The 22,960-nt window shown below is 36.7% G+C and overlaps 2 protein-coding genes across 2 annotated transcripts; both read right to left on the bottom strand.

Annotated features, from left to right (window-relative positions):
- Positions 1-11,875: 11,875 nt before the first annotated feature.
- Positions 11,876-12,717, bottom strand: LOC148880687 (putative invertase inhibitor). The gene has a single exon (XM_088973008.1). It carries the CDS (start codon positions 12,697-12,699, stop codon positions 12,118-12,120), a length of 582 nt encoding a protein of 193 aa, XP_088829134.1. The 5' UTR covers positions 12,700-12,717; the 3' UTR covers positions 11,876-12,117.
- Positions 12,718-14,766: 2,049 nt separating this feature from the next.
- LOC148880686 (putative invertase inhibitor) lies at positions 14,767-15,583 on the bottom strand. Its single transcript, XM_088972676.1, has one exon. The coding sequence runs from the start codon at positions 15,568-15,570 to the stop codon at positions 14,992-14,994; it is 579 nt and encodes a 192-aa protein (XP_088828802.1). The 5' UTR covers positions 15,571-15,583; the 3' UTR covers positions 14,767-14,991.
- Between the last annotated feature and the right edge of the window lie 7,377 nt (positions 15,584-22,960).

Below are 22,960 nucleotides of genomic sequence, written 5' to 3'. Positions count from 1 at the left end.
ACATATGTGTACCTAGAAAAGTCATCTATAAATGTTATGAGGTATCTTTTGCCTCATCTAGTTAATACACCATTGAGTTCACAGATGTCAGAATGGATTAATTTTAGAAGTTGAGAATTTCTCTCAACACTAGGGAAATGTTTCTTAGCCATTTTAGATTTTACACATATTTCACATTTTTCAGTTGATTCATTACTATAAGCAATTATACCTAGTTTGCTCTTGTTCTTTATGGATTTAAAATTCAAGTGTGCTAATCTATAATGCCATAAAGAGAAAGAATCAACAATATAAGCAGAAACTTTTCTTTCATTAATACTTAATTTGAACATACCATTACAATCATATCCCTTTCCAACAAATATCCCATTCTTGGATATGATTAGTTTGTCGGATTCAAAGACAACTTTGAATCCCCTCTTACAAACAAGATTTACTGAGACCAAGTTCTTTCTAATGTCAGGAACATGGAGAACATTCAGGAGAGTCAGTGTCTTTCTGGAGGTGAAGTTCAACTCTACATTGCCTCTTCCAGCAACTTTGGCACATGTTTGGTTTCCCATCTGTACCTCCTGGCCATTAGTCACTTCTTCATATGTCTTGAATAAGGACTTGTCCTTACAAACATGGACTGTGGCGCCTGAATCAAACCACCATCCAGAAGACGATTTTGCAATGTTGACTTCAGTAATCATAGCCACGAGATTGTCTTCTACCATGTTTGTAGACTTGGTTCCGCTTTTCCGATGTCGGTAGACTCGGGCATAATGCCCATTCTTTCCACAAACATAGCAGGATCTTTTCTTATTATTGCTCTTTTTGAAGTTCTCATCCTTCCTCTTTACTTGTAATGCAGGGTTAGTCTTCTTCGATCCGTTTTCCACAAAATTTACCTTAGAGTTCAACATACCGGTCAGGGTCTTATCCCTACTGTCTCTAATTCGAGATTCTTCTTCAATACGAAGGTGTTGCTGAATTTGCTCCAAGGTAAGTTCTTCAGCCTTGTGCAGAAGCTTCTTCCTGTAATCCTTCCAAGAGGGTGGAAGTTTGGCAATGATTGCTCCCACTTGGAAAGATTAAGGAAAGATGATGTTAAGGGATCGAATTTTATTGACTATCACCTGTAGTTCATGAACTTGTTCCAGTATAGGTTTATGGTCATTGATGATGAAGTCAAAGTATTCTACAATAAGATACTTATTCGTACTTGCTTCTTGCACCTTGTATTTGAATTCCAGGGCCTTCCAGATTTCTTTTGGAGATGCAAGTTCCTTGTAGAAGTTGTAGAGCCGGTCTGATAAGGCATTCAGTATGTGTCCTCGGCACAGAAGTGAGTCCTCTTTCCGTTTTGCTCTTTCATTCTTTAGTTTCTTAGAGTCTTTGTCAGTGGGTTCAGGAAGTGATTGCAGATTCGGGTCCAACAGATAGTATAGTTTCAGTGTGGTCAGAAAGAAGATCATTTTGTCTTGCCATCGGCTGAAATTTTCTCCACCGAACTGGGTGGAGAAGCTCTGAGGCGCGTCTGAAGACACTGTCTTTAGAACGTTATTTGCCCCCACTCAGTTTTACTGAGTTTGCTATTGGGTTACAAGCAAATTCGTTCCTAGGATACAACAGAGCCTTGGGCGAGAATCTGCAACCAGCAAAGTTGAAGAGTCTCCAAAGAAACCTTCTGTGAGACTGTAGCAGACCGGACTGAGAGAGAGAGAGATAGTGAATTTCGAAAATTGTGTTTTTGGAATCTGATTCGTGCTCCTTAAATAACTTGTGAAGAGGTATGAGGAAAAGGTAGGTGCTGGTTTAGAGAAGGCACATTGAATAGTCACAATTTCAACCATTGTGACTGTTTAAAAAGTTGTTAACAATTGGTGACTGTTAACTTTGAATTGTGCCTCTTGATCACACCCGATCGAATCGTGGCCGTTGATCTCATCAATGGTGATCAACGGTCATCAACGTACCAAAACCAGAGCCGCCCATCGCAAGCCACGCGAAGTGCGAGCAAAGTGCGCCTCTAAAGTGCCTCATTGCGCCACACACACGTGCGCATTGTGCGGTATCGAATCCCCATACTTTCCTCTACTAATTCTAAGGAGTGTAAATCAGCTCCTATTGAAATATTGAAAACAAAACTTATAATTTTCCAATGTGGGACAAGTTCAAAATTGGGTTTTTGTAAGAGAAAAACTGATTTTTTCAAATAAGTGTACAGGTGCAATTTCTCATTTAATTGACCAATCAAACCCATTGGATTTAATCTCTTATGAGATTAAAATCCAACAATGAGTACTAGAAAATCCATCATATCCAGGAAAAGAAAAAAAAGAGAAAAACCATCATATCCGGAAGAAGAAAAAAAAGAGACAAACCATCATATCCATCAGTGACGGGGACGGTCGGACCGTTCTGTTTGGGAACCGTCCAGATTGGTTCTGATTCACCCTTAACCCGTTATTTGGCAAAAAACTGTTGACTTGGTCAGTGATCTGTTGATCCGGGTGGTCAAACCATCAATCCATTTGACTCGGACAATGGTTTTAGTTATTTTTTATTTTAATTATTTTTTATTTTTTAAATTTAGAATAGGTTGTCTGTTTGAATTAGACGGTCGAATTACTGACTCAGAAACTGGTGGGCAAAGCGGTTCCGATTATGATTTTGTTTTTAAAATATTGATATTTATAATTGAATCATTATCCATGCTTGCAACTGGGACTATTGGTGATTCCTTGAGAGTTTAGATTGGCACCCCACACATGCCCCACATGCACATCTCAACCTGCATTGGGAACATCTCTCATACTTGTCATGGGGAGATGTTTCCATTACATGGTTGGAATGTGCTATGGAGCAGGCATTGTTGGGTACCAATGTGAATTCATCCCTTGGACAGTTGGACTGACCACAACCCCAAGACTCCTGTTTCAATCATCTCAACCTCGATCAATAGTTTTTACTGTTGCTCTGCCCTAAGTTGTGCTGCAATTTAGTTCCAGTGTTCACTTGCTACTTTGGATTAATTGAATGTGATAGGGTGAAGTTGAAATAGCTGAACACAATGTTTATCTGGCTGTGTAACCAATGACAATGCCCCATGCTAGGCATAAAATACATAGGACACAAAAAAAAAAAAAAATTCAGTCTCCTGGGTTGTGGTATCAATGATTAAGCTTCATGTTAGCCATAAGACTATTCGTTTAGTGGTAAATAAAAGGTGAAAAGTTGGTCGATGGGTATCTCTTTCCCATTGAACAATTTTACAGTTTTTTTTTTTTTTTGCAACAAGTAATGGATCGCGTGGTAAAGAGAGTTTCATTTAATTAGGTAAAAATTATCCATCTCATAAGTGGAAAAGTTACTTATCCACTTGGGGGGAAAACTTTATAAAATATAATGAGACAAGTTTATTCATTTTAACATTAGCTTTTTATGGGTAAAAGGATTATTGGGTAAGTGTTATTTAGGGAACAATTAGTAGGGTAAATGAGAAATTTGTAAATGAATGAGGCCTAAGTGTTATGCGAGAAAATGGGTGGTTGTGGACCATGTATATTTCCTGACCCGTGTGCAGTGTTATCATTGATTTCACAGCCTATTACATAACCATTGCATTCAGATAGGGGTGAGCATAATTCAGTTAAAACTGAAAATTAGAATTGGGGTTTTGGTTTTTGTTTAATTGGTTCACTTTAATCGGTTTCGGTTAACTGAAAAATCTGATTTATTTTTAAAGTTATATAAATTTTTTAATATTATTTATAATTGAAACGTAGATCGATGCATACTTGCATAGGACTTAATAGAAAGTGGAAGCTGCCCAACCCAATATAAGGAAACTTAAATGTCAAAGACTATAAAGTTTAACTAAATGTCTGTAGAGTCCTTTTCTTCTTGAGCATGTCAATCTCTACTCTCTAGAATCTAGTTTATACTCACTAAACTCTAACCCTCTCCTCTTCGTCGTCTTCTTCTCTTCCTCAAGCTCCTCCAGTTCCAAGCCTCAAACTCTCAAACTTTCAAAGAATTCAAGTCTCCCAAGTCCTAATCGGTTTAGAGTGATGAGTGAAGATTGCAGACAGACCATGAACGAGAGAGGTTGCAACCTGCAACCATCTTCAGGGATTGTTTGTTTTGGTTGGGGGTGGATTTTTATTTCGGGTTTTAACCAAAATAACTGAAATAACCAAATAAAAATTTGGTTCGGTTTGATCGGTTTCAACCAATTTTGGTTTTGGTTCAGTTTTAGCCTATGATAGATCGGTTGTAAAAATTTTGGTTTTCCCGATTCAAATTTGAATCGAACAAACCGAATGCTCACCCTTACATTCAGCTATTCCAATTTTAGTTGTTATACATTATGCTCATTTTACTGTGGTCTGTAGAACCCTCCAGTGGCCCTTAATTTGCTACATATTCGCAACTCACAATTACACAAACTACATTTTGCTTTTTGTGGCCAAACAAGCAGATGTGACCTTACACTCCAGAAAGAATTCACATTCTTTTTGTGGCCAAATGGCAGAGAGCCATCTCCGCACAGGACCTCTATCTACTACACTAATGGTTTAACCTTTAAATCATGTCAACAAACTTGGAAATTTCACTGGAAACATCAACTTGTGAGTTGATTGTTTGAGGTGAGACTGAAACCCATTAAATTCTACAATCATGGTTGATTCCATTTTCTACATGTACATAGAAACCCAATAATCTCATGAAAAGTGCAACGATGGAGGTGCTTTAACTATCAATAAGGTGCTCTCAAACATTTTCCTTCTTTCTTATTTTTTGTGACAAACTAGATTTTTCTTGTCTACTTTTTCTCATGAAACTAAAGGACTGTCTTAGGCTTGGAGAAGTAATAAGATCAAATATAAATGTTATCATCATCATCATCTAAGCATTGTCCCAATTATATGAGGTTGGGTACACAAATTCTGTTTCGCCACTCTGTTATATTGTGTCATCCATGGGTGCTTATATTACTTTTTATTATTTTCACCCAAGTTATATTTGGTCCACCCCTACCTCTCCTCTTCAACAATATAAATTTTAAAAATAAAAATATAAAATAAAATAAAAAGGATTATATGTGTGTGTGTTTTAAAAGATAACCATAAACAAATTCGTGAGTTTTCCCTTTGTTTAACTTGAGTCTGAATGGTGCTCTAGCCAAGAGAAGGGACCCAAGTTCAAAACTCTCTTTTATATATTCTTATTGTTTTGATTGGAGAGATTACTATTTCAAATGTCTTAGGTTTTCACCAAAGAAATTAGGGCTTATTATAGATAATAAGTTCTTATCCAATTAAATATAAAACAAGGATGGGGAGGGCGGATTGATGGCACTATATTCTAGTCCCATAGGTGTGAGAGAGTCTCTAAGAGTTGAAATTATGGCTCTATTACAAGGCTTGAGATTGGCCCAATAATGGGGATTTCGGAGCTTTGAGGTGGAGGGAGATTCTAAATTGTTAATAAGATGACTACAGACAAAAGTTTGGGTCTATGGACTTTTAGACAACAAATAAGGGAAATACTTAGAGGTGTAAATGAGGCCGTGTAGCCCACAGCCCGACACGATTTTGAGCCGGCCTGACCCGATGGTCCATGGGTTGTGTCGCGGCATAGCATGATTGTATGGGTCGTGCTGGGTTTGGGGTTTTAGGTCGACAGGCTGAGCCGGCATAGCCCGCACTGTCGTGCCATGCTGCCTGTGGCCCATGGGCTGGCACGACTTGGCCTGTGCCTCAGCCTAGCCCGACATGGCCCATATATATATATTTATACATAATATATAATATTATATAAATTATAATTATATAATAATATATAGTATATAATAAATTAATAAAATAAACAATTTTTTCAATTTTATTATACTAATTTATTTAATTGTTGTATATATAAACAATTGTATACATCAAAATTCATATAAAATTTAAAATTAAATTTTTTTTTCAATTTTTTTAAATAAATAGCTTTGGCCTGGTTTACAGTTAGGCCTACGGACCAGCCTAGCCTATGGCATTCTCCATGATGATTTTACTCCGTAGAATGAACTCAAAAAATACATGAGAAGATTATTTTTGGCATTATGTAATATTTAACTAATGGAATACTAATGGATGGACCCAAGTGTCTATTTTTAAGGGTTCATGGTATCAAGTACTGCAATTAAAAGATTATGGTACCTATCTATCACTACCCCTAAAGTACAAGGTACCTATGTAATCTATCCAAAAAATTAAATATAAAACAAAATGATGACTATTCTTTAATCATGAATTAAAGAAAATAACAGAAAATACAACCGACTCACTAATCACCTCTCTATCAGATAAACAACTCATGAATTAATTAAAAAATTGCTCTCCTAAACAAAGATACAAAATTAACCAACCAATATTAAATGAGCTACTAATAAATTGCTAGGTATTAAGCATATAAACAAATCAAAGAGCTAAATCAGCAAACTTTTCTGCAATATCATTCTGTTTTGTCAAGGGGATCCTCCTGTTATTCTGTCTTCTATGAACTCATCTTCATATTCTGATGGGGTGTCAAAGACTGGTGTCATATCAGAAAGAGCTCTTCCAAAGATATTGTTTGTACTTTGTAGTGCATATATAATAACAGATTATATGCACTTTGTGTTGAAAAAAAAAAAACAAACAGAGGCAATACAGTAGGAAATATCTGGTGAATGAAAATAACTCACTACATAATTTCATTAAGGAATGACCTTTAAATAGGCACCTACATCAACAGATAGAAGCATAAAAAAAATAGGAACCAGTAACCACTAAGCTAAAGATTTGGTAAAATCACAACCACTTAACAAACTTGCTGAAGACTAGTTCAACAATTCTCCAACTAATAACTATCTTCCTAAAAACTAGGACAACTGACCAACAAATAACAAAAATAAAGATTTTTTTCAACAAACCCTCCCTTAAATTGATGTCTACAAACATCCAGTTTAAAACATTCAGAATCCCCTCAAACTGAGTCTTCCAGACTACAAACTCCAAGTAATTTTCTCAACTTTAGAAAAACAGCTAATTTGAGGGGCTTACTAAAAACATCAGCAACTTGGTCCCCACTTCTACAATAAACGAGATCAATGACTTCATCCTTTGTGAGATCACGCAAGAAGTGATACCTCACGTCTATGTGCTTGCATCTTCCATGAAGAACAAGATTTTTGGAGAGCTTAATTGTTGAATTATTGTCACAACAAATCTGGGTAGAACCTGGTTGCTCAAACTGCATCTCCTTGAGAATTTTTCTCAACCAAAGTGGTTGACAAGCACAAGAAGCTGCTGCTACAAACTCGGCTTCTGTTGTTGACAAAATAACTAATGACTGCTTCTTTGATGACTACGAAACAACTGCAGAATCCAACATAAAAACATATCCAGATGTGCTTTTTCTGTTATCCACATCTCTAGCATAGTCATTGTCTATAAATCCAATCAAGCATGATTGTTCACCCTTCTTGTATAAAAGCCCGAGTTCAGTAGTACCATGCAAATACCGAAGAATCCTCTTTGCAGCTAGAAGATGAATTTCCTTTGGTTGCTCCATATACCTGCTAATAACACTTACAACATACATTAAATTAGGTCGTGTTACTGTCAAGTACATTAAATTTCCAACCATTTGCTTGTAAAGAGTGCTGTCAACCCCTTTTCCTGCTATATTTTTCACAAGCTTTAATCCTATCTCGATTGGTGTAGTGGCTGAGTTACAGTTCTTCATATCAAACCTGTCCAAAATTTCTTGGGCACATTTCTTTTGAGACACAAAAATTCCAGCATCAGATTGCACTACTTCTATGCCAAGAAAGTAATGCATTATCCCAATATCAGACATTTCAAACTCAACCATCATGGATTGTTTAAAGTTTTCAAACATTGCTCTATTATTTTCAGAGTGTATCAAATCGTTTACATATAAGCACACAATAAGCAATTTTCCTCCATTTTCATTTTTTGTGTAAAGTGTATGCTCGTATGGGCATTTTTTTGAAACCTTCCTTTAGTCTGGGTAGAACTTGGTTGTTCAAACTGTACCAAGCTCTAGGTGCTTGTTTTAGTCTGTATAGAGTCCTTTTTAATTTGTAAACTTTATGCTCACTGCCGAGTTTCACATAACCAGGAGGTTGATCAATAAATACCTCTTCTTTTAAATCTCCATGTAAAAATGCAAATTTCACGTCCAATTGGAAAATGGGCCATGAGTTTTGTGCTGCTAATGCAATCATCAATCTGATTGTATCATGTCTGGCTACAGGAGCAAATACTTCTTTGTAGTCCACACCAAACTCTTGCTTATAACCTTTGACCACCAAACTTGCCTTGTACTTGTCAACTTTGCCATTCTCCTTCAACTTCGTCTTGTAAACCCACTTAACACCAATCGTCTTTTGTCCCTTTGGAAGGTCTGTCAATTCCTAGGTTTTATTTCTTTCAATAGCTGCAATCTCTTCATCCATGGCTTTTTGCCATTTTTCTTCTTTGACAGCAACTTCAAAAGCTGTAGGATCACAATCTGAAAATAGGGCAAAATGTGTAAGTGGATCATCAATATCATTTATGTTGGGTACTTCGTAGTCTGACATCCATGCTGGTCTTCTTCTGACACGTTGAGAACAAGAACCTGCTGTAGCATCAAGTTGTTCATTTGATTCTGTTGTTGGTGGTGAAGTTTTAGAGGCTGTAGGGATGTCATTTTGAGTATTTTGAGGGGCTGTAATTGTTGGAGCATTTTGTTGTTGCTGCTGTTGCGTTTCATCTGCATCTCCCTCATCAAAATCTGATGGAAGTTGCTGTCCACTTGTATTGTTGCTCCATAACCATGTCTTTTCTTCATAAAAAATGACGTCATGACTAATAACAATTTTCTTGGTGATAGGATTATACAATTTGTAGGCCTTTGAATGATCACTAAAACTAAGAAAAATGCATTTTCGCCTTTGTCATCTATCTTTCTTCTTCTTTGATTTGGAACATGGGCGTATGCTATACACCCGAACACACGTAAATGATCTACAACTGGTCTATTCCCACTCCATGCTTCTTCCGGAGTTATATTTTGTACAGCTAGTGTGGGGCTTCTATTCAAAATATAAACACTCCAATTGACTACTTCAGGCCAGAAACTCTTAGGAAGACCACTTCTTTGTTGAAGGCTTCGCACCATATTGAGAATCGTTCTATTTTTCCTCTCGCTTACACCGTTTTGTTGAGGCATATAAGCTGCGGTCAACTGTCTTTTAATTCCATGTTTGCCACAAAAATCAGCAAACTCTTGTGAGTTGTACTCTCCACCTTGGTCAGTAAGTAAAATCTTAATTGGACTGCCAACTTCATTTTCAACTAGTGCTTTAAACCTTTGAAAGGTTGCGAAAGCCTCCGACTTTTTCTGTAGAAAATACACCCAGGTTTTTCGGCTAAAGTCATCAATAAATGATATAAATATCGTTTACCTCCATTTGATGTTGGTATAATTGGCCCACACAAATCAGAATGTACTAGTTCCAGCGCCTTCTTAGCCCTCCAAGATTTTCCTTTTGGAAAAACATCTCTATGTTGTTTGCTAACAACACATTCTTCGCAGATTTCTGAAGGAGACTCAAATTTGGGAAGGCCTGCCACCATGTTTTTCTACTGCAAGGTCTTCAAACCACCAAAACTGAGATGACCATAGCGAAAATGCCATAGCCATACTGTGTCTTTTAGTTTTGCAGTGAGACGTTTGTGGGTTATGTGATGGAGATACAAAGGAAACATCCGATTTGCTGTCATCTGTACTTGGGCAATTAAACCCAACTTGTCATCTTGGATTCGACAAACTCCATCCTTAATTGAGATCTCATATCCCTTTTCTTGAAGCTTGCCAACACTAAGCAGATTAGTTTTTAGATTTGGAACAAATAACACATTGGAAATAGAATGAGACTTTCCTTTGGTTTGAAGTATAACACTTCCTTTTCCCAAAACAAATACTCTAGAGTTATCACCAAATTTAACAGTATCTCGGAATGATTCATCCAAATAAGAGAAAATTGATTTGTCTCCACACATATGGTTGCTGCAGCCCGTATCCAAGTACCATAAATTCGGGTGAGTTTCCTCCATAGTATGACACACCATTAGGAGAGAAACTTCTTCTTTTTCCTTTTCTGCAAAGTTAGACTTTTCCCCTCGATGTTTATTTAAATTTGTACAGCAATCTGAGTGATAGTGACCATACCTGTGACAACGATAACATTCCACCTTGGATTTGTTAGCTGACTTTGGTTTAGATCCTATTGAACTCTGAGCATCACGAGCCTTCCAGTTTCCTTGAGATTCAGCACCTTTCTTGTCTCCTTGTCTTTGGTGTGTATTCTTGCCTATCCATCCACCCTTTCCATGTCCTCTTGAGCTTGTTGCTGCCTGCAGTGCCTGTTCTTCATTGTCTTGCTGGGTTATTTTCTGCTCATGAACTAGCAAAGAGTTTTGCAATTCATCTATTGAAAGCGTATCAATGTCTTTAGACTCTTCAATAAAACAAATCACAAAATTAAACTTGGGTGTCATTGAACGAAGGATCTTTTCAACAATGGTCACATCCTCTAGCTTCTCTCCATGAATCCGCATCTTGTTTGCAATTGCCATTGTCCTCGAAAAGTACTCTGAAACTGACTCCCCTGACTTCATTTGAAGAAGCTCAAACTCTCTACGAAGAGCTTGGAGTTGCACACACTTCGCCCTTGCGTTCCTTTGATACTTCTTCTTCATGGAGTCCCATATTTGCTTGGAGGTGTCCTTGCAAAGAATTGTTTCCAAGATTGAACGATCAATAGCTTGAAAGAGATAATTTTTTGCCTTCAAATCTTTCAGCTTTTGTGCCTCCTGTTCTATCTTTTGTGCATCTATCAAAACAACTCCAGCTGTTGCCTCCTTTATGCCACTTTCGACGACCTGCCAATATTCTTTGGACCTTTAGAAATTCTCCATCAGCAAGTTCCAATGATCATAATGACCATCAAAGTGTGGGATGTTCGATTAAGGCAAGACCCTTTTCAGGTTTTTCTTTTTCACCATGCAAGAAGAGAGCCCGATTGAAAACAAGGAGAAATAGAGTGGGAGAGAACAGAAGTTGGCTCATGTTTACTTCAACAATCTAATTAACAGGGACTCTGAGTTGTGAACTTTGTTTGTTTTCTTTGTTTCTATTTTAAATAAGGGTTCATGCAAATTGACTTCTCCCACAAATCTCTCAACTAACTTGCTGTTTGAAGAGTCAATAGCAGGGACTCTTCTCTGCTGTTAAGTACCTGTAAACTCTGCTAAAACTTGCGATCTGTCGTCTATTAATAAGAAATTGGTTAAGACAGCATCAACATTTGAACATAACTTATTGCACCCTATTCTCTGTGAGTCGGTCTGGGTTGATGGGATTTATTGATTCTCCACTTCTCATCAAAGAGTTCCCATGCCATTCTGCTGATGAGCCCCGTTTTTTCTTTTTTTTTTTTTTTTTTCACAACACACCACAGCTGCACGTTGGAAATATCACTTCATGAATGACAAGGGAGATGATCCTGTTGTGCGGCTATAATGGAATGTGGGTAGGAGATCTGCCTAAAGCTTTCTTTTGCTGTCATTTTTCTCTCTTTGTAACATTCCATTTCTTTCATTATAGGCTATTAGGCCTAGAGTAGAAGGGTGCGAGTTGGGTTGGGTTGGGTTGCGAATTTGTTAAAATTTCAAGAAATCCGAACTTTATCTTTCTAACTGTAAAAGCAACCTCTGTAACTTGTTCATACCTTTATGGCTTTATCAACCTTTTAATGTGAAAAAAGAGCTGATTTGAACCAAAGTGCCCCTCAAAGAATATTTCCTAAAATCTATTCATATTCATAATTATTGTTTACTAAAATAGAGATTATCAAGTTATGAAAAAATAAAGAAAAAAAAAACTCACTAATCACCCACCTCCAATGCTGAATCCAACCATCGCTCAATAAACCCATCTGGTCAAGGAAAACACTCACCGAAAGAAAAAAGCAAAAAAACAAAAAACAAAAACAAAAACAAAAACAAAAATAGAGATATTAAATTGCTATCGAATCACAGCAGTAAACCAAATAGCTAAACCAGCCAACTTGTTGAGAATATCATTCTGTTTTGTCAAAGGAGACCCTCCTGCCCTACTGTTCTCACTGAATCCTTCTTCACAATCTGATGGGGTGTCAAGAACTGCTGACATATAAGCATTAGCTCCACCGTAATCCTTATTCTTGAACAACATCTTGGCATATTTTATGTTGTAAATTGCATCTGAGTATTGGTCTCTGCAGTCTTTCAACGCCATCTTCGCATATTTGTTGAACTTCTTCTTGTCCTTCAAAAGCTTCTTCACGTATGCCTTCACATGCGTCATGTTTGTCTTGGTTAGCTCCAGGGAGATTAAGCCCAGTCCTTTGAAACTCGCCTTGTAGCTCTTTTTGACGGATTCTAGAGTAGTGAGACAGAACTTCTGGGATCCATCTGGTACCCCTGGGCTCTCTGAGTATTGTTTGCAGGTTTCTTCGATGAGGGCACGCCCCTTGTGGGATTTTGCATTTGAAACATGCAAAAAGATAAGAGAGAAGGTAAAGAGAAAGAGAGGAAGAGAGAACTCGGAGAAGAATCGGTTGCTCATGGTTACTGCGACCTAATAATTAATGGGGACTGTGAGTTGTTCTCTTTCTTGGTTGGTTTAAATAATAATTCACGGGATTGGCTTCTTCCACAAATCTCTCAACAAACTTCAGTTTTCAAGAGTAAATAGTGGAGCCCTATCATCAATAAATCTTCTTTCTTAACCATTTTAACCCATGTTAATAAAACCTTATAAACTCTGCTATCTAAAAATGGCACATGTAAAGGTATGTAAGGCTCAGTTTGGAAGCAGTGCAAATGCAAATTTACACAACGTAAATACATACAAAATATAAGGTTTTGCACTTTCTACATATTTGCATTTGTACTCCTTCCAAACTCAGCCTAATCTTTTTTAGCGGCTCTCACTCAAACCATGACGAGGGGTGCAACTCCGATAGGTGGAAGTTAGCATTTTACATTGTTTTGGGCTGGGTCGGACCGGACTTTTAGGGATGCAAATAAATGGATCAATCCGATTCAAATCTGATACCGATCAATCTGTAAAGAAGTAAATTCGGATATTCCTCTTGAACCTAATAAATCGGACCGGATCAGAAAAGCTGATCGGTTAAATTAATGGATCGGATTCGGACATTGTTTGATCCGATCCGCTGTGACCCGACCTGATCCATTAATTATGAAATATTATATATTATATATTATATATTTTAATATATTATATTATATAAATAATATAATATAATTCATATTACATATTATAAATATAATTCTAATAGAATCAGATTCAAATCGGATATTGGATAATATGTTCGAATTCGAATTCCAACCATGCTTCTGAAAATCCGACGAATCCTTATTGGATTCGGATCAGTTGGATTTTCTTAACGGATCGGATTGGATATGCCTTTACTGAATCTGGTCTGATCCGTTTGCAGCCCTACAGAGGTCAGACTGAAAATGATCACCGACAGATTATTTGAAGAATTGTTTTTCCATTTATATAGCAATGAAAAAAGGAAAGCAAAGAAGAAAAAAAACTAAATAAATAAACAGAGAGAAGATGAATAGGGAAACTGTTGAGATTGGATCATATATCTCTCAATCGAACCCCACCCACCATTTTATAATTTACAAGACAGTTTGGAAGGAGTACAAATACAAATATGTACAGTACAAATGCATACAAAGTAATACAAAATGCAAGGTTTTGCATTTTACAAAGCCTAAAATGCTAGCTAAGTAGATGAATCACGGTTTATTTGATAAACAGTAAAACCAAACAGTTCTTTCATTTTACTTCATATGTAATAAACGCCAACGGAACCAAACACATACATGGTCTAATATGAATCCGTTACAGATGAACCAGGTCTAATCCAATCCAATGAATATTCTGGACTGGTCCAATCTGTTAAAATTGGTTGTTATTTAGATTTGTTCAAACCCAAATCAGGTCCATTGACACCTGTGTTCTCTCGTCTTCTATCAATGAATGAGATATTAATTCAATCCCACCCAATCCACTATAAATCCATTACGGATGGACCGGCTCCAATCCAGTCTAATAAATATTTTGGACCATTAAATCTGGACTTTACGTCCAATTTAATACGTCTTATTGATCTATCCAATCCCTCTTTCGATTTGAATGAGTCCAATCCAAAATCGGTCCATTGACACCCCTACTTGCCAACTGTGCCATCTCACGGTCTCACCTGTATCTATGGGTCCTTTTTTGATGATCAGCCGAGGGAAAGTAAAGATATACAGATATTCTTGTCATAAGGAACAACTGGCAAGTTATGGAGCCACAAACCCTCACTTATTTTTCCATTTTACCTTGTTGCGATCATTTAGGGCCCCTCAGCCAATATATTTTGCATCAATAAAATATATTTAGGGGGCCACAAACCCTCTAACTGTGTTTGGCATGCATTTAGAGATTTAATTTAGATGAATTTTATGATTTTAAGAATCAGTATTAGGTCTGAATTTATGAATAAAATTGCTAGCATCAATTCTTTTTTCTGGGTTCAGTAATCATTATGAGAATTTATAACCTCAAAAAATTGACATAGCTACAGGAAAAAAAATCAAATAACGATTTTTGGAATACCAAAGGGTTTTCATACATATCTGAAATTCTCAAACAACTAAATGAACCAAAATTAAGGAAACATATAAATCGTCATTGTCATACAATCTCAAACCCTATATAAATGATGAATTCAGGAAGAAATATGTTATTTCCTTCGTTGGTATACAAACAATTTTTGAGAAGCAAAAGGAAAAACCCAGATCACAAACCAAACATTACTAATAGTATCTCTTATAACTCCTCTTTCAAAATCAATTCCTTACTGACCATGTTAATGATAGATAGTGCTATTGCACATAACTGAAACATATCTTTATTTCTCTTCGTCAATGGAGAGACCCCACCTTTGGTCTCCTGAAAACCTTCATCACAGGTTGAAGGTGCATCCATGGCGGAGCTCACCTCAACGTTGGCCTTTGAATAATCCTTTGATTTGAAAGCCTTGACCGCAGCTTTTAGCGAGTCGGCAGCATCTGAGTACAGCTCCAAGCAATCCGTCAAGGGAGGCTTATCGCGAGGGTTGAGAGTTTTGCTCTTCGAGAGCTTTTTAACATATGATCTGGTGCGGGTGGCGTTGGTTTTGGCCAGCTTGATTGAAATGCGGGCAAGTGATTTGAGACTCATCGCGTTGTGGCTTTTGGGAACAGCTTCGAGGGAGGTCACACAGAATTTGTAGTTGATGTTTGGGTCTTTCTGTGCTGATTTTTTGCAAGTTTCCTGAATGAGATCGGCAGCAATTGCACCATTGAAGCAGCAACACAGAAAGAAAGAGAGAGAGAAGAGAACGAAGATGGCGAAGGGAGGAGTCATCTTTTGCCCCTTGGTTGGTGGTGTACTGGTGTGAGAGAATGTCTTTTAATCAAGGTCGGAGGTTGATTGAGAAACAATTAACAATCTTGTTTTGCTTGAAAGCTCATCCACGACTGTATCCTAGCTTTGCCATCAAACATACACAATGGGTCAATGAATAATGACAAATGATTTAAGTGCCCATGATGCTGCAGCAAAATGGGTCAATTGGTCAGGTTTGGCTCAACCCAAATCTGGTTTTTAGTAATTCCTATCTGACCCGGCTAAATAAAGAAGGGTATCAAATTTGACCTAACCCGTCCCGTCCAGTACATATACACCTGTACCCAATCAAGTCTATGTATACAGTTATATATCTCAATGCTGCAAGTGATGTCAATAAATCCCGTTTAACATGGATTCACCTCAACCCAAACCTAAAACCCGATTAAGGCTAACCCATGACTCCATGAGTGTTTACCACTTAATCCAATTCCAACCCACTGATGTCCCAAGATGTTGGCTCACATTTAGAGTCCATATATTAAACGAGAATTAATATATATAACCAGGTAATAAAAAAAAATCAAAACCAACGAAAAGGCATCATTTGATTAATACAGCTTAACTAAAAGAATTGATGATCAAATATGGTATTATGCCGTATTCATATGTGTTATTATGTAATTCTGTGTCTTACCATATATCTTTCTTGACCTGTTCTTAGGGGAAACCGAAAAATCGAATCGAATCGAGAAAATCGAATGATCGGTTCGGTTTTCGATTAACTTATAAAAAAATTGACAGTTAACTAAAGTGACCGATATATATATTTTATATATATTTTTAATATATGTCACAAATTTTCTATATATTATATATAAATATATACTTATATATATCTATAATGATCTATTTATAAATATATTATATATATTTCAAATATTTATAATATATTATATATCATTTATTATTTATTATATAATATTATAAATATATTTGTATAATATATTATAAATATAAAAAACCAAAAAACCGAAGAACGGTACTGGTCAAAAATCAAAACCGACAGACCGGTTAACCGGTGGTACCAGTTCGATTTCGGTTTGGAAAATTAGAAAAACCGGTACCACTGGCTTGGTTTACAAAAAAGTGCCCTGGTTCGGTTAACCGAACCGTGGACACCCCTACGTGCTCTTAATCAATCATGAATGAATATGCTAGTATTGGTAGGGGTGTCAGTGGACCTATTTTGGGTTGGACTCCGTCAAAATCAAAATCAATTTGGGCGAATTTGATAAACCAATAAGACATTGAATTTGGACGTACGAACTGGATGGACCAATGCAACATATTGGATAGAGCCAATATCTTGTCCATTGATAGAAACTAAAAACATAGGTGTCAATGGACGAGGTTTGAGTTGAACTTAAAACCAATCTAAATTAATAAGAATTTGAACAGACTGGACAGTCTCTGAACCAGTCCAAAATGGTCTAAAATATTCATTGGACTGAATTGAACCAGGTCCATTTGTAATGGACTCACATTAGACTGGATCGGATTGGACTAAATCCACTCCAATTGACACCCCTAATTACGAGATCCATATGTGGGTTTTTTATACACGTATTTATTTGTAGAAAATCCAGACGTCACTGTAAATCTACGTAACAAATCTGAGAATGATTTTGGAGGCCAAGGTTAATTAATTTGAGCTTTAGATTTTATGTTCAAGTCACAACTTTTTTAAAAAGGTTTTAAAATTTCCTTTTCAACTCTAGAGATTTTAATGGATCGGGCATACCCAACAGACTCAAACCATACCGGTCCAATTATGGGGGTTCTGGGTCTGCAGTATGCGTCCCGACTCCCGATCATAATGATCGAGTTTGGATCTGGTTCCAAATTCGGGTACGGGAATTTAAGTACGAATTTTCCACCTAGCTAATTTTTCCTGTACTCCAATTTCTCTTTGTCTTGTCCATCTCAAACAAGACATGATTCTTAATAGCTTTACATATTGGTTAATTGGTTTGGAAGCCTAATCTATGATATTAACCGCAGATCATAATAACCTCAATTCAGATCCATCATGTCTGTTTATAACATCATATCTTATTGGGCCTTATAATCCAGGCCCAGGCCCAGGCCATACGCAATTAATAAATTGGCCTTAAATCTAAGCCCATCCCAGAATTTAGGGGTGTTAATTGGACTGGATTTGGTCCAATCCAATCCAGTCCAATGTGAGTCCATTACAAATGGACCTGGTTCAGTCCAGTTCAACAAATATTTTGGACCATTTTGGACCGGTTTAATTTAATGTTCGGATCATTCAATTTGTTCAAATTTATTTTAATTTAGACTGGTTTTAACCCAAACCCGATCCATTGACACCTATATTCTTATCTTATATCAATGGATCATATATTGGCTTAATCCAATCCAATACAATATAAATTTATTATGGACGGACCAGGTCCAGTTCAATCTAATAAATATTTTGGACCGGATTGATCCAATTCAATATGTCTTATTGGTCCATCCAATCTGTCCAAATTGACTTTGGACTGGACTGGTCCAGTCCAAAACCAGTCCATTGACACCCTTAATTGTAATTTAGGCTCTAACAAGAACCCTTAACTGACTCGGTTAGGGAACATTTTTGCATATACCAAATTACTGGATATACCTCAACTACTTCGCTATTCTTCTCTCCAACTAATTTAGAGCAGATTATTATTATTATTTTTTTTTTGAGAGAAGAGAACAAAAAAGCAAGTCGTTAGATGGACCATGTCCAATTCAATGTTGTTCACTCCAATATGAGTCCATGATAGATGGACCAGGTCCAATCCAATCTGATGAATGCTTTGGACAATTTTGGACTAAGCCCAAGTCAATGTCTAGACCATTCAATCCAAGTTTTTTCAACCCATCATTGACCTGCCCGATTTAACCATTCAAACCGTCTTCCAGGCAAAAAAGCAAGTCAATTTCATCCTAAATCCGATATTTGAGAGAAAACCGTTGACTTGGGCAGTTAACCGGTAAACTGCTTGAACTGTTTGCGGGTTGTGGTCTATTCAGCCCAAAACATGATGTCTAAGTGCTTATGTTAAAAATAAGTGCTTATTAAAATAAACACTTATTTGCATCGATACCCAACTTTTTCAAGTGCTTATTTTAAAAGACAAGCACTTATTTCATATTAGGAGTTTGGTTAGTCTTTTTCTCCAATAAGCACTTAAATAAACATTTGTAACTATTATGTCCATTTTGTTTTAATTTTACGAAAACACTCTTATGGAAGTACATTTGTGAAGACACTTTTATGAAAGCACTTTTATAAATGTACTTTTATGAGAGCACTTTAATAAAAGCACTTTTATGAAAGTACTTTTATAAAAACAGTTTTACAGAAGTACTTTTATAAAAGTATTTTTACGAAAGCATTGTTATGAAAGCACTTTAATAAAAGCACATTTACGAAAATACTTTTATAAAAGCACTTTTAAGAAGCATTTTTATAAAAGTACTTTTATAAAATTTAACTAGGGATAGTTTTATAAGTGGTATTTTAAGATTCAACTAGAGATAATTTTGGAAGAAAAAGATTGAATAAGTGCTGATTGTATAAGCAGTTAAAAAAAAAAAAACTGAAAATTTGGGATTAAAAAATAAGCCTTTATTTTTAATATAAACACTTATTTCGGACTTACTTGCCAAACACCAATAAGTGCTTAATGATGTGGTCCCGACGCAAATAATCACTTATTTTTAAGCAACCAAACATGGCCTTCGTCTCTTTTTATTTTTCCTCTTCTTTCTCTCCCTTCCTTTCACACCAACATGTTGCTTCTTTTAAAGAAATAACCATCATATTTTATCTCATTTGTATCCATAATAATCTAATAATTATATTTTCCCACCACTGTAGATTTGTTGTCACTACCGATAGAATACGAGGGGTGTTGCCGGCGTGAGTTGGGCAGAAATGTCTCTAAGCATGAAGATACTTGGCTGTTGCTGCTTCTCTCTTTTGTCCTTTGCTCCTGCTCCATGAAGATACGAGGTGTTGTCCTACTACAATTGTAACTATCGAAGAAGCCATTCTGTTAGCTTCTGGCTGTGGCCTTTCTCCTCCCTCCCACCTTTGTTAATCTCTTTCTCCCTTCGATCTCCCTTCTCTTCCCCTCATGTTTTTCTTATATATTCAGCAAACCTAGCTAGATCGAGAGGATGATATTCAATGTTCCTAATCTAATGGTTATAACATAATTGCATGTTGAACCATCGATCCAGATGGTTGGACCGTTGATCTGTGATCCGGAGGGAAAGATGGTTCCATTTCCGGATTGGGTTTTAAAACACTGATTCAATTTGTTTAAATTGATTTTAATTTAGATTGATCCCAATGCAAACCTAGTCAACCGACATTTGTATTCTTATCTTGTATGAATAGATCAGGTATTGGTTAAATTCAACCCAATCCAATATAAATTCATTATAGATGAATCGGATTCAATCTAATTCAATCCAATAAATACTTTCGATCGTTAAGCCTGGACTGGTCCAATTTATTATTGTCTTATTGGGCCGTTGAAGTTCAACATTGTTAACTACCTGACGCACGCTTTTCTCATCTCTGTCCTGCAATGGGAGATGGGGTCTTCACTCTTCACGGGTATTTGATTCTATTTTTTAGTTATCTTGTTTTAATGTAATTAAATGATTATATATTAATGTAATTGTTTTTTGACGCCATTAATGTAATTAAATGATTTTAGATTCAGTAACGTTGTATGATATCAAAATAAAAAAACTAGTTGCTGCTGAAACTAGATTGTGTCTGATTGCGTTTTCAATGGAAGGGATTATTGACAACCAGCTATTTATGAAAAGTCATGAAAGCAGCCGGCAAGAACTCTGTAGCTCCAAAAGCTCCTACCAATATTCTGGACTCGGAATAGACACAAAACTGTTCTGATCACTGGGTCATGGGTCAAATGTTCCGATCCATGCCCAGGTAAGATCAGGATAGGAGTCACGCATTGCCAAATGCTACTCTTATAGTCTTATTATTCCAAAACTTGGAAAAAAATGAACAAACAAAGCTATCCGAGTTTGCTGGTATGTTGCTGGTTTGCTCCAGCACTACAGGAAAGTGGGGTTATAGCTACGGCACTTTAGTTACGGTCAAAAAACCGTAGCTAAAGCATAGAATATAATCACAGACAATTTGATGTTCGTGGCAAAAAGTTGAATTTTAACTATGGACAATTTGTCTGTGGTTAAAAGTTATTCTGTCCGTGGCTAAGAGATATTTATAATCACGGTTGTAATGTATCTGTGGTTATAAGTTACAAAAGTAGAGGTTCAGCTTTAGCTACGGACAATTTGTCTATAATTAAAAGTTGAGCTTTAGCTATGGACAATTTGTCCGTGGTTAAAAGTTATTCTATCCGTGGCTAAAAGATATTTATAATCACAGTTATAATGTATTTGTGGCTGTAAGTTATAAAAGCAGAAGTTGAGCTTTAGCTACAAATAATTTGTTTGTGGTCAAAAGTTATTCTGCCCATGGCTAGAAAATATTTATAACCACCGTTATAATGTATCTGTCGCTATAAGTTACAAAAGCAGAAGTCGAGCTTTAACTATGGATAATTTTTCCGTGGTTAAAAGTTATTTTGTCTGTGGTTAAAAGATATTTATCACTATAGCCACAGATAACTAAAAATTTCGTGGCTATAATTACGAAGTTAATCATCTTTAGCTACAATCATTTTATTCCTAGCTCATAAATAATAATCATATAATATTCATTTAAAATATTTATTATTTATTAATTACTTTTTATAGTAAATTAATAATTAAGAATTTATTAAAGTAAATAGATATAATTAATAATCATATAATATTCATTTTTGATGATTAATTAAAACTAATCATCAAAAAATAATTTAATTATTTAAGTAAATTAATAATTAATAGAAAATAATAAACTAAATATGAAAAGCACTAATAGTAAATTAATTAATTACCTATGAATAAAAATAATATTGACAATTAAACTAAATTATTTAAATTCATAAATAAATTATTAATAAAGTAATAGTTATTGATGGTGCGTGATTTGGAAGCTCCTAGCTGGAGAATTGCCTAGACGTACTCGCATGGCGAGCTAGATCAATCTACAAAATAGGGCTCAAAGAGACCGGGGTGGAAAACCTAGTGAGGCCGCTCCGATGCTTAAGTCATAACTCTGTTGTATTTGCGAACTAAGTATGAATGCTAGAGAGCTTGAGTGCAAGTAATCACACGTACCTTTTCATGTCATTGGGGTTGGTGCCTTTATGTAGGCTTTGTTTGGCGTGGGCTTCACACACCGCATCTGAGATTTCTGGGAGGTTGCCTAATTGGTTCGAGATCCCCGGAGGTAACTTCCACGCACATTGGCCATCCTCCAGAACACTTGGTATGTGGGCCAACTTCCGAGAAGCTTGGGAGTGTTAGGATATCCATACCAAATTTGTCGGCGAGTCCAACTCACAAATCGCCTCCTGGACCTCAGTCAGGTCGGCAAGCCCTTGAGGGAGGTCGCTCCTTGCGTCAAGGTCACATTGGCCAGTGACGAGGTGCTACAGGTCGGCCCTAGACGAGGTGCTCCTATCCGGCCTAAGTTGTGGTCGAAGTCGCTAGGTTGGTGGTAAAGGCATGTTGCCAGGTGGCATCTGGGTGTCGTCCAACTGTTTCGGGATGCCATGTGTCACAATGCCATTGGAGGGCCAAATCCACCCTCATCAATTGCCCCCCACTCCCAAATTGAAAGTAGCTCGACGAATGGAGTAGATCGCTCCTTTTGGCCCAGAATGACTGATTCGATAAGCTTGTAGTCATAAGCGTCGACCCAATTTGCTTCTTAGGTCGAAAGAGTCCAAGTATTTGCAGCCTTATGTAAGACCTTGCCGTCCTGATTATTGGGGCACGAGAGCGAATTCATCCACTCGAGGAGAGGTGGAGTAGGTGCCCTGAAGACATCTACCTTATTAGGGATGGAACCGTCAAGGGGTTCTACAATCCAACCGTTACCGCAAGAGCAAAGTTTATAATGCCATCCTCAATAGGGGGTTCTGTGTGACTACTTTATCAGGTCGCTCCACCTAGGTAGACTTTGACGCAGCATCCTTTGGGATGGTTCTCAAAAGAGTAGCCAGTGAGTTCGATGCGGAGCCTGAAATCGAGGTGGAGGTCTACTATGAAGAGATCAACTAAGTTTGTGTCTATCATGGTGCTGAAAGCGAATTAGTCTTTCCTTTGTTCTCTTTCTTGTGTTGAATGCGAACTGCTTTTTATTTTTCCCATGCAAAAGAGGCGACTAGGTCTTATGTGGTGCTGAGGTCTT

This window comes from Nelumbo lutea, chromosome 1, assembly GCF_056320005.1.
Source record: "Nelumbo lutea isolate HS-2025 chromosome 1, American lotus-T2T, whole genome shotgun sequence".
Classification (NCBI taxonomy): Eukaryota; Viridiplantae; Streptophyta; class Magnoliopsida; order Proteales; family Nelumbonaceae; genus Nelumbo; species Nelumbo lutea.
This window is presented reverse-complemented; position numbering and strand designations above follow the sequence as displayed.

Bases quoted from the DNA above. Each gene is read 5' to 3' on its own strand.
- LOC148880687 (XM_088973008.1), bottom strand. From the start codon at position 12,699: ATGAGCAACCGATTCTTCTCCGAGTTCTCTCTTCCTCTCTTTCTCTTT.
- LOC148880686 (XM_088972676.1), bottom strand. From the start codon at position 15,570: ATGACTCCTCCCTTCGCCATCTTCGTTCTCTTCTCTCTCTCTTTCTTT.